This window comes from Anopheles darlingi, chromosome 2 (assembly GCF_943734745.1).
Source record: "Anopheles darlingi chromosome 2, idAnoDarlMG_H_01, whole genome shotgun sequence".
Classification (NCBI taxonomy): Eukaryota; Metazoa; Arthropoda; class Insecta; order Diptera; family Culicidae; genus Anopheles; species Anopheles darlingi.
Window position 1 is genome coordinate 6,743,033 of NC_064874.1, and position 16,968 is coordinate 6,760,000.

The 16,968-nt window shown below is 50.9% G+C and overlaps 1 protein-coding gene across 4 annotated transcripts in view; it reads left to right on the forward strand.

Moving 5' to 3' along the window:
* Window positions 1–16,968, forward strand: part of LOC125951100 (uncharacterized) — a 58,013-nt gene that overhangs the window by 32,795 nt on the left and 8,250 nt on the right. For all 4 annotated transcript variants that reach the window (XM_049679664.1, XM_049679665.1, XM_049679662.1 and 1 more), the window contains exon 3: window positions 3,186–3,307. In XM_049679664.1, the coding sequence (XP_049535621.1) occupies window positions 3,186–3,307 (122 nt within the window). The remainder of the gene's footprint in view (window positions 1–3,185; window positions 3,308–16,968) is intronic.

The following is a 16,968-nucleotide window of genomic DNA, read 5'->3' on the forward strand; positions in this document are numbered from 1 at the left end:
GTTATTCGTGGTTCTTCATGCTTTTGTTTGTAGGATTGAAGATCAATATTGCGTTGCGAACTACAAATGCAACCAATATTTAGGCTGTTTCTTTCGCGTTTAGTTTCTTATCGAAGGATTACCGCACGCTACTGAATGCAAACGGAATAGCTCACTTTTATATAAATCTAATGACGTACAAATTGCCAACCGTCTCGATTTAAAAGCCCACGTACCGGCCAGATGTGCATTGACCAGCCGGTCCCCAGATGCTGAGTTGATGCTGCCTCGCCTCCCAACCTCGGGGTGTGAGGTGCATGAACTTCACTCTCTGTTCCATTTAGTGCGCCACCTACCGCAGGCGCGGTTCCCCATTTTCACCTTCCACCAAAAACGGGCCAAGCCTCCGGTGGTGTGCTGGCTAAGCTTTTCCGCGGGCACCGCACCGTACGGCGGAGCGTTACTATCAGCAACTCTCGCCCAATTTGATCGTCGGGCGATGGACACGAAGATGCGCGCCCGGCAGCCGCCATGTTTTATCAGTAAACATCTTCCAATCTCTAATCCCCTCATCAAGCGCGCTGTGTGCGAACCGAACCGGAGCCTAAGTTCGACCATCGTCGTCTTCGTCGGCGTCATCATCGTTCATCATCGTCGAAATCACTGCCTAGCCGCACCTAGTGCAAAGGGGAGAAGAGACACGAGGCGGTAAGGGGGATCGCTTTCTTCGCGCTACGCGTGTGCCACCAACCAGATTCGAGGAGCCCCCCGGTGGGCTTGTGGTGCGCATAATTTATGCGCCCCATCACATGCACACACACACACACTCACACACCGCATGTGCAACGTTCGCGCTCAACTCAGTCCGTGCGTCCGTCCACCGAACCACCGAAAAGCTTTCTTTTTAATAAAGTAAGAGGCTCTGGTAGTATTGTGCGTGGCATCCCTGCTCACCTGCTGCTGCTGGTGGTGGTGGTGGTGGAGGTGACGATGATCGCGTCTTCATCTGCGAGAGTGGTGCGAGTCTTGAGCGTCTAGTCTTGTGTGACACATGGTCACGGCTGGATTTCAAACCCATTAACCACCATTTGCGGACGCACGCACGAACTGGCGCGATTTCCTATAAACACCAGCAGCTTAGATTTATGCGACATTCACGCGTACACACACACGCACACACGTTGATATGATCATCCGGCTGACCACCAGGCGCTACTCAATATCCATTATGCAAAAAAACAACCAACCAGTGTCGAGATCGAGATTAGAAGCCAACGCGAAGGCGTGCGTAACGGTTTTGTGCTTTTGTTAAACGGTTTCGTCTTCACTTTTAATGGAGGCAATTAGAGTCTCGTAGCCTACTGCTCTGCGCTCATCTCTTCTGTCGGCGCCCAACCATCTCCGCGAGTGGCGTTGTGTCCCAAATCGAGGAATTTATGGTGCACTTTCTTATCGCCCAATCGCCACCGAGCCCAACACGTGTGGTTCACGCCAGCGTGACATCACGCCAACTCCCGGGCTAAGCAGAGCGACACTTGCCGGAGTCTTGCGATCTCGTCACGGGCCCCCCACGTCCACCACGTGCTGACACGCTTCGGACGACCGACGGGCGGACTTTCACTCCCAACTGTTTCTACATAAGAAGCGCGCGGGGTTCGTTTTTCTTTCTTCGCTCTCTCGAGAGCCACGAAAGTGCATAGCAGAGCAGAGATCTTTCTGGAGATGCGCGCAGACCGTTCCTGTCGCCGACTTATCGCCCAAAGCATGTCGTTCCGGTGAAGAGACTAACGGGGGATTCGTTGTTGATAAAAACGGAGTGCAATTCTGGCCGCACTGTGCACTGTGCGTGTGTTTATGGTACCTCCCGGCAGGTAAACAGCAAGCATGTGCTTGCATGCGCAATGCATCCGTGCGCCACGCGCGTTGTTCTTTGCTTATCTCCGTGGCCGTGTTTGACGCTCGATGGCAAGATAAATTAGATTTGTCGCGCCTCGCTAATGAGCTTTAATTGCGCACCTGGTCGTGATTGCACCGATGTGTTTGTGAGCACTTTAGTGGCCGAACTGCACCGTCTTGTACTGCTCTCTGTAAAGCCGTCTAGTAGCAAACGACAACATCGCTGCGATCACGTTCCTGCCTTTGCAGCCTTTTCGGTATCCAGCCATTGTGTTTCCCGGTAATGATCTTCTTCAAGGTCCTCTCTGGATGTCCAGTTTCGGCTGAGTTGTTTGATGTTTATCCAGGTTTTTTTGTTACCTTATGAAGCGGAGAAGTATAATTTAGTTGGGGAAGATGGATGGAAACGAGTGGATCAGTTTTTGCCCGATTCAAGTACCTACTTGTACCACACACTCACCGTGACTCGACGCAAGACGCTCGCTGTTATCTTATCGGATGAAGTGGCGCACCCAAGTGCGGCTTTTCAGCAAGTAATTAGTGTGGCCGATTGGCCTTCTTTCCTGCATCGCAAGTTCGCGAGTAGAGCCGCTTATTTCGTGCAAACGCAAGCGGGCGCTATTTGTGGAGCAGGTTTGCGGTTGGTAATTTGCTTCGTTTTCTGTTCTGCAAACCTCTACCTCGGTAAATAATATCGCTGCACAGCCTTGGCGGCCTTGCCACGGATTTGCATCAAAAAGATGGTTCCCATTTTTTTTATGTCCCAAATGAAATTAAGTTTTCCAAAACAAGTCACATCCCTTCAGACGCAAACCATGGATGGCTGGATGGATGTATGACAGGTCCTTTTAGGGAATGTTTTTTTCTTGTTTGTTTTCGGATCTCTTGGATACACAAATGCTTCGTCAGAACACACATTACAAGCAACAAGTAGGCCGCGTCACGTCAAGCGGTTTTGACTGTGAGTGCGCTGCTCTCCGTCCAGGCGTCATCTTCAAGCTGACGCACGTGATGATGATGGACCATTGACGGGAAGGGGTTCATGGCGCAAGAAATTGAACCAAATTAGTGCGCACTCCGGACAATCGTACACCGCGTAGAACGACGCTCGACGACTCGGGGTTAGTGAGGACTAATTACCGGAGCACCAAACTTACTGAGCAAACGACGCGAAGGCACGTTAATGCGCGCGGTACCGTCAGCTTGTGTCAGCTTCAGCAACCTCTATACAAGATACGGCCATATACCACCGTACTAATGAGCACCGTTCTGCTTCTTCGTTTTTGTTTTGTCTTTCCTTTTCGCAACAGGTGACACATCGGACGACCGGTGACGTAATGGTGCTGAAGATGAATCAACGGCGCGCCAACCGACCGAACATGCTCCGCGAGGTACAGCTGCTGAACAAACTGTCGCATCCCAACATCCTCAGGTAAGTGTGGTAGTGGGGTGGCCATTTCATTCACAATTCCGTGTTGAACTTCCAATCCGCGGACTTTTTTGCGTCTTCACTCCACCTCATTCGACACCGATAACAACCTGGCGGGTTTGGGTTGACATAGACGGCAGCACCCGGCTTGGGTTATGAATCAGACAAACAGAAGAAGCTGCTCAGCAGCGGTGTCCCGAGTGGTGCGAGGTGTAATTGATTTTAAAAGCTATTACCCATCCTATCGATCGTAGGGCGGACACCACCATCGGGCTCGAAGAAAGTTCCGCCATCGCAGGATGGTGAGGATCTAGTTTAGATTGACTTTCGCGGTGACTCCCTCGTACACGGCGATGAGCCTGAGGTGTAGTGCAGAGGAAATGTAACAAAAAAAGGTAGCATGAAAACTCCCGGCGATGGCTAACAGGTGTCTAGACGGGGGTGTGTTTTGCGCGAGACCGACCACCGTCGTCTGGACCCTTGGTTACTTTCGTAATTATGCGCATTCATGCGAGCACACCTTGTATAGCGCTGTTGATGATGGTGGCTAGATAAATGTGTGTGTTTTGTGTCCTTTTCCCACCACCTCCCCTGCATTTTCACCGGAAGTTAAGGGATGTTCCTCATACGGGATGTAATGCAAGGGGTGGATTGATTGAAGAGCTACTAACCAGCTGTTAACCGTTCCCAGCACCCAGCGATACGGTTAGTAGAGAGTGTCTGTACAAGCATATCCGTGTATGTTGGCCCCGTATGTGATCAGCAGAGTGTGTACGATGGATTTACGTTCACAGCGCGACCGTGTTGGCCGGCCGAATGGCCGCTCAACATACAATTGTCCGCGGAAGGAGAGGAAAAAAATAAATCCTACAACACTGAGCAAATGTTTGGGGAAAGCATGTTCATTTCGCAGCAGCTCTATTTATGCTCGACCACTTATAGTGCGAACGCTCTCAGCACACCCGCGCAAACACGATCGAAATGGACGAACGAACGAACGAACGAACGGAGAAGGAGGAGGGAGTATGAAGCGAACCCTTGGGAAGAAGTTCAAGGGTCACTGGCCCATGGATACGTGGCCATCGTGCTCCACACTCCGACCGTAGGTCGCTGAGTGAGGTTATACTCCCTTTAAGGGGGTGTTTCGTTTGACGGAGAGACGCCAACAACCCAGCCTGCTTGGATGGAGCTTTTCTTCATCGGTTTCATCGCGTCCATCGCTCGGAGTTGCTGCGATCGTTTCCGTTTACGTTTTCTCACCTTCGCAATGTGCCTCGCCTCGACCTTCGGGGCGGGTCGATAGAGAATGCTCCGAGTGATGCTGGTGGCTGGAAGTATTGGAATGAACAACAGACTTCATGTTGAGTAGCTTAAGGGCAGCGTACCACAAACTTATCATTCCGTGAGCTCTGCTTTAGTTCGGATGGATTCGGAGGCCGTTCGAGAGTCTATCATTTATCCAAAGCTCCCTGACTCCAAGCCGGAAATCCCTTAACCCCCCTCCTCTCGAACTCGAACTACTCCCCGTTCACATTCACGATCGACCACGTCTTTTGTTTTATTTATTTAATTGCAATCTTTAATGTTTAATGAGCATCAGCACTGGGACCAGCAGCAGCAGCAGCATTGGTGGTGGTGGCGGCAACATAGTGCTCTCTGGTGCTCTCTGGCTTGCTTTGGGGTTGTTTACCTGGGGTGTATCGAGTACGAGGCGGCCGGCTCGGTCGGTCGTATGTAAATGTTGCTCCCACATCCTCACCCCGCCTGTGAGGACGCACGACTCGTGTCTAGTGTTTGTTTTGTTGCTGGCAGGCGCGCCACCGAACATCGAGCACCGAACGCTGGTCTGGTTTGGTGGGCGCCTGTTTTGCGTTTTTCATTTCATTTTCAGTGTTTCAGTGTTGCTGCTCCACGTTTCCCGCCCCCCCTCGGGGGCCAGGTCTAAGCAACGAACTGGGTTGGCCGGTATGAGCGCGTTTTCCCCGAGATTTCCTTTCGTTGTTGTTGTTTGGCGAGGGAATGATCGCATCAAACATAAATATTGCAAATCGTTTCCAAAGTCGCGCAGAGAAACACCACCACAGAGGCCACCAAGTGTTCCGACCCACCAACAACAACAACATGAGCTAGGCACACACATACACCTACAGGCGCCTAAATGAGCCACCGGACTCTTCGGAGGAGATGGAACAGCTTTAAAACGACGACGATCGTGATTCCTCCCCCTTCCGGTCATCGCCCAGGGAGCGCACATGTGTGCGTGTGTGTATGTGTGTGATGGAGGCGCACGCTTTGGGTGCGCTTGGTGTGTTTGATGGAGATGATCATGGTCCCCGGCGAATCGGTGGGTATCTCGCGGCGCGGCGCGAAAACGAGAGTGAAAGTCGAGCACTCGAGCACCATCATCTCCATCCCCGCTTCACCACTTCTTCCTACCCTCGTTTCCACCACCCCTTTCGAGGTTCGCACTTTTCACCTTTCTCCTTCGCGCACCGGCGTTCGCACCCACCGGCAGATTGAATTGTTTCGCCAATAGGCTATAAATGGGTGTCTGTCCTGTGTGTGTTTGTGTGTGGGCCCGCGTGGTGGCGTGGTGTGGCAAGGTCGTTGGTACGCTCTGCTGTTGACGCCGCCGATGCCGCCACGGATGCTGAGGTCTTTTGCTGCTCTTTGCGCTTTTGGCCGCGTCTATTGGTTTTCAGGATTCGAGCGTATCGATTGCTTTTTCGTTTTCGATGATTTAAATCTATTTTTAGATTTGTTATGCTCTTCGTTACCTTGTGTTTGATTGTATTTTCTATCATATTCGCTCATTTTTTTGTGCTTCAACTACTTCTATCGTGTTGTTTTGAGTAATTTCTCTTTTTATTTGAATACAATCCACTTATAAAACCTTCGATACCTTGATTCTGTTTCTGATCGTCCTTCTGCATCTTGTTTTGCTTTTCTGTTGTCGTAAATATCTTGCGCAATGAGCTGCTAATCTTACTAGCAAGAAGCTAGCCAGCAGCGCTCGTTCCTTAAAACTTGAAACTAACTAACGCCAACTCGAAGCGCTCGCATAACAGAAGCTTTACAGAACGAACGAATAGAACAGAGAGAGAGAGAGAACGAGAGAGGTCTTACCTTACGCATGCGAATGCGATTACGCGGCGTTGATCAGCACGCGCCCGGGCGCTAATGATCACGTTTTATGCTTCCCAAGGGTTCACCATGCGCCGTTTGTTGTTGTTGTTGTTCCTACTACACCATCACCACCTTAGACTGGGGGCTGTTTATGCTACAGTTGAAGAGTGCTGCACATAATTGGATGGTGCACCTTTTCCGAAGGGAAAAGAAGAGTAGACGTGAGGTAGGCATTGCGCTAAATGCATGAGAAACGCCCTGGTGCAACCATCCCAACCAACCGACTTAACCACCCTCTCTGGGCTGCGTGGGTCTTTGAACTTGATGAAGGTTACTGCACGCGTGGGCGCTGCTGCTGCTGCTGCTGCTGCTGCTGCTAACCGGGTGCGATGCGATGCAAGACAATTTCGCCCTGGGCCCGGCGGTGGTGTTGGTGTTGGTTGGCGAAGGCTAAACCTCTCCTCTGCTAAGGTCAGCAGGGCCCTTCTTGGGCGTCCTCCACCGTTCTACGGTTGCCAAACCATGCGCCTGGCGAGAGCTACTAGATCGAATTGTATTTTTCATTCATTGTGGCCATTTGTCATTTACACCACCGGGCATAGAGGACGCAAAAAAACACACCTTTTGACTATTTGGGAACCGATGGAACCGTTCTTATTAATTATTGGATCGTAAAGATTTACCGTGACCTCCAAATGATGGTTTATTTCGGTGGCATCATTAAACGGAATGCGCGACGATCGACGACGTATTTATCTCCGTCTGCAAAAACAAAACATTGCTTCACATTTAATCATCGCGAACATAAGGAAGAACCAGCGAGAGAGAGAGAGAGTGAGAGAAGGACCTCCACATTTTTGAGAAATTCACTTCTACATAACTTTATTGGTATTTCTCGGTATCGGACATGCTCACCTTGGCTTCTCCGGCCACGCACCGCGGTCTGTTTCTAGAATGTACATTTTTGTGCTGTTTTTAAACGTTGTTTTCGTATTTTCCCGATGTCGAAACGAAAATAGCAGAACCGATTCAGGTGGTTTTGGTTATTTTTAACTCCCGCCACTGGTGACGCTGGCCATGCGTCGCCAACGCCAGGAGCAACGAGCGGTCGTCAAGTTTTGGTACCTCGTGGGCGTGTTTGCCGAAATTCCCGATGCCGAAGAATTTGCCCTAGAACTCAATTATCCTCATTTCCCGAGGGGGAGGGGATAATTAGCAGGACTAAAACACGGCGTTGGTCAGCTAATGGTGGTTTTTTTTGTGTAAAACGCACTGGACGTTGGTGTGCGATGTGTCTCGGCATTGCCCCAAAATGTATTAATTCAATGGCGCAAAACAAAAAAAAAACACCAAACTAAAAAACAAACAAAGTGATTGGCCCGGGGCATGGCATGGGCATGGCGTGGCCATCCAATTCACGACTTTTGCCTCACTTTCACCATTATTTTCATCCAGTACGAGTGTGAGCCCGACCGGCCTCTTACGAAGCGCTTAATGGAAAGCATCGAAACGGTTGCGATGTTGTCTTGTGGCTCCAGCGGCTCCGATAAGGTATGGCAAAGCAAGGGGTAAGGCATGTTGAAGTCGCCGTAATAATCATGCCACAATTCAATGATTTATTTAATCGGACCACCTCCTTCCACCGAAAAATGAATAAAATGTTTAAAGATTGTCTCTCCGCCTCCGGTCGGGCTGGCGAGCGACTTTCATTCGACAAAACAACCAGCAACTAGTAGTGCAATCGAGTGCGAGGAGAAAGAGTGGAGGAGGAGGAGCCGCGCATTACTTTGTCGCTCGCCCTTCCCACTCGGACCAAAGCCGGAAGCTTACGCTCTTTATGGCTCCATCAATAAACGGTCGCGAGGTGTAAGCGAAGAATTTGGAAGAAAGCGCAAGACATGCGGCCACTTTTTGGCAGCATAGCCGGCAGCAGCAGCAGCAGCAGCATAGTGGTGGGACTCACCGGGACACAACACAACTCCGTTTACGTAACTCCAATGGCATCTGCAGCATCCAGCCCGATGGAGTCATAAAATGTGGCCAGATTGGGAGCGCGCACGAGATTAATGGGAATGTGGAATGCACTCCACCTGAGCCTGGGAACGACAGTGGCGGCGTTTTGAACAGGTGGTGGTGGCCCTCGGTACGGAAGCCCAAATACTAGGAACCGAAACAACAGCAGACTTCCGGCATGCGTGTGCCCGGTTCCGAGGCTTTCGATTTCTGCAAAAACCATTTGCGTGGTGGCGCCTCGGCGAACGCATTATTCTGTGGGTGCCATGTGGATGTCGATTGCGGGTAAATCACGTTCCGCTCTTCGCGCAACCCTCCGGTGAAGGGCAAAAATTGGGCGACATACGAATCAGACATCGAACGCAATTCGAGACACGAAGCAAGCCAGCGAATGGCCATTTAGTGATTGCGTATGCAGCATACGAGACGGCGTGGGGGTGAATGCAGATGCAGAAGAGAGCACGGCAAGGAATACTAATTTTTTGCGTGGCCGGTAGTGAAGGTGAAATGCGCAAAACATATCATGTTCCTAATGAGCTTTTAGGTTTGTGATCGAATAGAAAGCAACTACATAAGCAATTGGGTTGTGGCGTTGTTTACCTAAACGTGGGTCAACATACCGGCTCTCGCTGGATCGCGGTCTGTATCAGGCCTCCTCTATGCGTGTAAACACCTTGTACGACGTCTTTCGTGGGCATGCTTTATGCAGCATAATTACAGATCAACAGGCTGAAAGTCTGTAGGAAAATAAGAGTATTTTCTCTCATATCTAGATAATGTAGAATTAGTAAATTTTTGTGAAGATTTTAATTTAGACAGATTTAATTGTTTAATACATACGTTAAACAATTAAATCTGTCTAAATTTAGCAGACAGATAAGTTTGGAATGCAATAGAGATGGTTATCTTTCATAATCAACGTTGACCAATTGAGTATATCTGATGGTGAGTGTTCTGATTCATCGTTCGCTCCTATCATTTGACATCGGTCAACAACACACTCGGCAGTGACATTTGCAGTGCATCCACCATATTCTAGATTAAACGGTCCTTACATTCCACTAAGGTCAAGAACACGAACTCGTGGCGATTAATTGGACCGTTATGCACTTGAACTTTGTGAAACTGCCGCTCGTTGATCTTGAGGCTGTTGCAACGATAGATTTGAGAACGTTGTGCGTTCTGTTCTGTTACACTTTAATTTCACCATTCAGTTCGCCTACTTTATCTTCAATAATCGATCAACAGAAGTCGATGGCTATTTGTCGATGATTTAGTTTCTTCTTTGCATCACTTCAGTATCCTTGGCAGATTTTTCTACTAAAATATCCCATTCACATTCCGCTACTCTGATAACAGTCGTTGAAATGTTTTCTGTGAAGTGAACTTAGGTCAAGCTAGAAGGCATAATAGCTATCCAAAAGGCCATTTGCAATTTATGGTCACTGCCTTACAGTAGTACCGCCGTTCTATTACACTATCCACCAATCATCGGTGATCACCTCGGCTCTGGCAGGTCAATCAATATATCCAACGCATCTACATTCCACAGCCCGAATGTCCAAACCTGTCAACCGACATCACCGATTCCAGCAGCAGCACCGCCAGTGATCAACTGTTGCGTACACGAGTACGAAACCGCTCGTCACTCCCAAAATGGACACACGCTCAAGTACGTCCAGTGGCGGCCGCGGCCTCAATTTGGAGCAGGGCTTGCGATGTTCGTCTCGCTAAAAAAAAAGGTCAACCAATGGGTGATCACACGATCCCCAACGACTAATTGACCCTAAGCTCTTGTGCGTATGGCGCGGTTCTCTCGCCGCAATGCGTCTTCGTTGTCACTTGCTAGCCATTGCTTGATCTCTGCGTGTGGCGCCATCCTTGGCGTACCATAATCCGCAATAAATTTCGCGCCTTCAACGCCGCCGCAGTCATCATCGTGCGGGTGCCTCGTGTAGGTCGTGCAAACGTAGAAGAAAGTGGAGATGATGCGGGGTAATACACATCGCACATAAAGTGTGCGACGACAGACGCGCACCATTTACGGTGGCTTCCAATTATTGAAGGTACGAAATGAGGTAGATACGTTGGTATTGGAGTCGCTCGGTAGTAATCGCAGCGCATCGCTCGATCGTGTCGTGTGCTCCGATAGCAACCGGGGAGTCGGAATGGTGTTCTACGTTTCTCAGATTCGACACAGAGTAGCGCCATAAATCATTACCGATCCGCTGTCGGTCGTCCACCAATAAAGGTTCCAAATGACCAAATGATCATCGTATCGGCGATTGCCGAGAGCAAATTACGGCCAACCATTGGACGGACGGACGGACGGACGGGCAGAACGTCGGGCAAAATGAAGGCGCAATGTAGGGCGCATGAGATGATGGCACTTGACTCCGGTGTGGGCCCTAGACTAACGGCCCGCGGGGCTCATTTCCGCTTTCACGTGTACAGTTGTCCGCCCATAAGCACCTCATTTGTGCGTGTGTGCGTGTGTGTGTGTGCTGTGGCACTTGAGGCACAGGATTAAGGACGTCATTACGATGATCACGAGCGCTAGTTTGACCCGAGTCTCTTCTCGAACGGCGTGTCTCCGTCGGAGGTTTCGGAAGATCTTCGCGGGAACTTACGGCTCTCTGTCTTGCTCTATCTCTTCGACGGTGTCTAGGGCTCCACTAACGGAACGTGATAAGTGACACTTTTGCTTCAAAATTATGAGATTTATGAGCACGAAAGCCCTCGCTCTCTCGAGCCTACCTTCGAGGTGCTCCGTTTGTCCGGTGTGATTAAATCATTTAATCAAGCGGCACATGTCCAGCAAAGGCAGGGAAGGTGTAGGGGTCGAGGGGGGGGGGAGGGGGAGGTACGCTATTAAGGCCTCTGCTTCGAGGCTTTCACCGCAATCGATTCCAATCGATTGTGCAACGGCGTTTCGTGTCGCTTCAAGAGGAGAGCCTCTTGACAGAGTAATACCCGGGGACATGGAGGAAGCTTACCATGGCTCCTTCCATGGCTTGTTATGCTTGGTGGCAGCTTGGTGGCCGGGCCGGCTTCGGCTCGCATTTACTGCGGTTCTATTCTGCGCGGATCGCGGTCACGCGCTTACGACGATCCCCGCTTTCGATGTAATAAATCAATTACGGATCGAAAGATGAATAAAATGCGTTTCGTTTCGGAATTGGAAACTTGGACGTTTTAAGCTGCGTGTGTCGGCGTTTCCGAGGTCCGACGAATCCGGTTACCAATCGATTGGAGCGCTGAAATCGAGCTTTCCCGAATGCGTGGCTCGGGCTCGGGCGATCGCCAGGGGCCGGGAAATCGGTGGTAAGATCATGCGCGCCAACTTATTTGGCTGCGAATGTTGGCTGGGCCTCCAATACAATCAGCATCGGCAACGCACTACGCTGTTAATGATCATGATAATCACGATGGAGGCGCACACCTGGTGCTGTCGACCGGAACCATGGACCACGGCAAGCATTCGAAGGGAGAGTATCATGTAACTGAAAACGGATAGCTCGGTCTCCATCGTTTTGACATATTTGTTTGCCATAAAAACAATAAAAGGACCACCCTGTACGCGCGAAGTACCTTGAGTTTGGGTTAGCCAATAACGATCAAGTACTCATAGAGTGGTTTGAGACAGTTTGAAACACTTGCTAAGTCAAGAGTTTTCCTCAAGAGGTGCTGTTTTCTCGGCTGTATTGTGTAAAAACTATTTTTGATATCTTCTGCAAACTTCTATTAATTTCTTATGTTCAAAGAATGTTTTCATCTCTTCACTTGTAGAAAGCAAATATCAAAAAAACCATTATGTTGATCGGAGAAAGAAGTCAAATTGAAGGAACGCTGGGTGATGTTCTGTAATACCTTTAAGAGATTTTGTATTTTCTTTAGGAGCGCAGAATGGAGTCTGAATATCTTATCAAACAATTCCTCAATACGCAGTGTTTGGAGTTGAAGTATGGCACTTCCCAAAAGTGCTGATCTTGCTGTTGAGTCGGATGTCAGGATAACATGCAAGAAAAAGTAAAGGCTTATTTCGCTAATCCCAGGCTTAACCGACGAGGCACGTGTTTGTTTGGTGTTGCAAATGAAACTCAATAAACAGCTTCGCCAATCACCGCTAATGATAGTGGTGCTACTGCCTGCAAGAGTGCCACACACCGTGTACCATGCTCCTGGATCAACGTATCAGAAAGGCACAACCGCATCCCGCAATATTTTCTACTCCCTCCCTACCACCCTCCGGTTTCTGGAGTGCTCTCGGTTTGATAATAAGTAGCGAACGAGTCTGTACTCCGCACTCGTTAGCAGCTGAGAGCTGGCACGGCTCTGCACATTTCCTACGCAATGATAAACGAGGAAAAACGACGTCTAACCACACGGCTTAACACACATACAGACACACACCGGTACCTTGTGGTTCCTGTCATTACGTCAGGCTACTCTTCTTGGTGCATCGATGGGTGATCATAACACACACAGCACAAGTGCAGTGAAGAGTGATGAGCTGTGATCGTCCGAGACAAACCGGTAGCGATCGCGATGGTCGCCCAGCCGGCCGACACGAGGGGCGGGGCACTCTAGCAGCGGACCTTCAAAAGTGACACCCGGTTTGGAACGCACGGAGGAAGGAGGGGGGGGGGGGGGGATCGATTATGCCCGGCATCGATTACGCCGGCCACGCCAGCGATCGGGAACCGTAAGGGTGGTAAACCCGATCCGAGCAATTCGCATAATGACGCAAAAGCTGGTGCGCAAAATCGACATAACGCGCCGCCCCGTGAGCGACGCAATAGACGGATGATCCGAAGTGGTAGAAGTGTGTTACAAGACAGGGAACATCGATGGCTAATCGACGGAACACCGAGTGGTGGGGAGGCTGATAGCAAACTAAAACAGGTTTTAACCAATCGAGCACGCGCGGTGCTCTCTATTCCTCTCTCTCTCGCTCCTTGAGGCTCGTACGGAAGTAGTGTATGCCCGCAGCCTGTAATGAACCGGTGAGGCCGCCCTCGATGGACACCCCCGGTCGCTGGTGCTGATGCTCTGCAATGCAATTACAGCATGATGTGTATCCGTGGTCACTTTGGGGCCACTTGGGCTCGATGACAGCTGAAGCTGAAGATGACTTATCCACTGCTTTGTCGTAACTACTATGGCCGGATCGTCGGCTGCCAAGGAAACCGAGGTTGCACCGGTGGTCACACACACACACACACACACACTCACACGGACCCACGCACACTGGTTCTGCTTTGTGGAAAGTATCGGCGACACACTTTTCGTGATCCACATCCCGGCAGATTCGATCTCGCCGCGTGCAGCACCCCGTCTGGATTCCAATCGAATCCCCATCTGTGTGCGCGTGTGTTTGTGTGTTCGCTCACGATGTGTTCCCGATTATTGATGACCGGTGCTGGTGGTGGTGGTCTCTGGTGCATTAGCTGGAAGCCGGCATGCCGATGTGGCGGCAGCCAAATGCACTCCGCTGCTCGCAACACAATTATTTCCATCTCGGGGGCGCGGCGCCCACAGCAGCAACTCGTGGCCAGCCCAGGCCCACCCCTCAATATGTAGGCCACACACTGGCCATCCAGCAGGCCACAAACTGAACCGAACTGACCGAAAAACTCTCCCCATCCGATGGGAGGAGCTGGGTGGGTGGTGTGTATGCAAGGAGAAAGCAGTGTTGGGGTTGCGTTCCCCCATCCCCCGTGCAGCATGCAACCGCCCTCCCTGAACCCTCGAAAGTATCTCTCCTGCCCTCTGCTCTGCCGTTACTGTTCCTACTGACGCTAATGTATGCACCTGACCAATCAGCCCCTCCCCATCCCAAGGAGTGCTGCGGGGAGATGCATCGAGGTTGGGCGCTATCTGTTTGTTAACTTCTTCGCTCATAATTGCAGCCTGATTTGTGAGGTTAGGGAGGAAATGTAATGTTTAAACGAAAAAGGCGTTGATTATCGCGATTTGCGGGTTTTTCGGATGAGAAATCCTCCTTTCCGGGGCCTCGATACCGTTCCGATGCATAATAGGGGTCCATCACGGGGTACGGTGATCGCTTCACCGGCAGAGGAGCATCCTCATCCGTGGAGAATCGTAATTTCTCAATCATCCTAATCATCATCGCTTCGCCCGTGTATCAATGAACACGATTCTAGAACACCGACATCGAGAGGCTCCCCTCCCTCCCCTCCTTCACCACCGTCTTCGGCTCTCTTCAAAGCTCAAGGAGGAGAAGTGCTGCTTGAGAAGCGAACCGAAAGGAAAGGAACACGAAACACGTGTTTAAGCACTTGAGATTCGCGGGCTGAAAATAGAATACCCGGTGGCCAATTACGGTGGCCAATTGGTGGCGGTGGTATGGCCCACTGTACTGGTGCTGGTGTAAAGTGGCCGCGGCTCTAGTGAAGAGAACGGTGTTAATTGCTTCAGCACCGCATTACCTAGATTTTCGGCCAGGAACGGAGTAAATATCCGAGGGTGGGGGGGAAGCCCACCGTGCTGGGAACCTTCGCGAGTCGCAAAGGGCTTCCAGCGCAGATATGCTAAAACCGCCTCGCTCAAGCCGATCCTCTCGTGACAAGCACCATCATCATCATTGTCGTCGTTCGGTGGCGCTTCAGAAAGAGCCAGAAAGAGTCAAACAAAGATGGCTACACAACTACCGGACTCGATCCGAGTAACCGCAGTAACCCGGGGTAACCTGAAGCAGAAATGCAGCACTGCAGGTTGCCCCTTGGTTGTTGTTGCTGTTGTTGTGTGCAACTTTGGCTCATCTAAAATTCTAATTTCGGAAGAAAATTGTGCGCTTCTCGCCGGTCGACAGTTTCCGGAAACGAAAGCGAAAGCCCCTCGGCGGCCAGAAGGCACTCCCCAGCACAGCTATAGCTCCAGCACGGTATAGAGAGAGAGACATGCCAGCGGCTTCCTCAGCGTCACGAACTCACGCGACACCTACCTACCACCCTCCAGCCAGCGAATCGAAGTTGGTGGCCGTGGGCACAGCTGTTTGTGCTGCGCTTCCTGGCTGCCGCTGCCGCTGCTGGGCCGGTTGCTTGGTGCTTGGAAGGGTGTGTAGCGAGCCAGTTTCCTTCGTTGGTAACGCCAACAGTCTACTTAGATGGTATGCTGTATGTGGTGACGATGATGGTGGTGGTAGTGATCTCGAGCTCGAGCTTCCGGAAGTTTTGTGCGGAAAAACTTGGCCAACTTGGAGGAGGTTGTTTGCTGCCGCCAGACCCTGCCAGAGGAAGTGTTGTGGTGGTAGCGGCCGATCTCAACTCGCCGGTTATTCTCCGTGTGGAATAGGAAAAATGGACGTCCGATGACGGTCCGAACGATCGCCGCAAAATGGCCGTTTATGGCGGACGCGGCATGCTGCATCGATCGCGGCGCTGATGGCATTAGGAATGGCGGAAGCAGCCGCCGCTGGTGTCAGTATGGGACTGTAGGGTCTTGCGAACCCTCGTGAAGCGCGGTCACCGCCAGGAAGTGCACGCTAAAGCTGGTTAAGCGACATTCGAGCCCTTTTCTGGTGCACACAATGACGGATTGATTGCTTCAAATCAGGAGCGTCCTTGCTAGCCTTCTATCGATCAAGCGTCTCACTCCTCCCCAAGGCACATCTCAGGTGTGACGTTTAATGCTGTCGTCACTCTACGTCGATTTGACATAATTTGGTTGCTCGCACGCCGTGGCCGCTTACAAAGAAACGACTTCCCTTAATGGTATTCCCCATTCGGTGGAAACATTCATCTTAATCATTTTGTTCACATGCAGAAGCGCTCGGTGGCCCCTCCCCATCCGCCGGGGCTGCTGTTATGGCGCCACATTTTTCATCGCCGTTTCGCTGGCGCGGTCTCGCGGTCGCTGTGTCGCGGCTTCCTTGACCCAGATGGTCAAGATGCCATATATGGAAGCTTTGACTCCTTTTTTTTTGCTCTCCCTCTCTCTCTCTCTCTCTCTCTCTCTCTCTCTCTCTCTCCCAGTCTGCACTCTTATGTTGTGCACCAGTTCATTTTTGGGAGAAAGAGGAGGGTGGGTTGTGCGTGCGGCCGGTCGGTCCTGGGGTGTTAAATGGGTTCCAGCATTTACATTCCAATCCGGGCGGCGCACACACCGCGGATTACGTGGCTTCACTTGTGAACCAGACCGCAGCAGCTCAGCTCGGCTAGCGTGATAGAGGATGGTAAACAACGCATTTTGCTGCCTTAACTACTTCCACTCCCTATTTATTCACACCACCGCCGGAGATCACTTCGTGACCTTCGTGATGACGGGGCGCGCGAGGTGTTTACGCGGCTGTTCCGCGCGCGCATCTGTTCACCGATCGCGATACTTCCGATGGGCAAACGGAACCTCCAACTGGCGGAAGTTGGTGGTTAGTGGGAAGAATAGAAGAAAAAAAAATCAAAATTCAACTTCCTATCCCCTCATCATCACCACCAGTCGGGTTCCTCAATAAATAGCTAAAACGGTGGCGCTTCCCATTGTTCGTGGCAGGGTGGCGAAAGTCG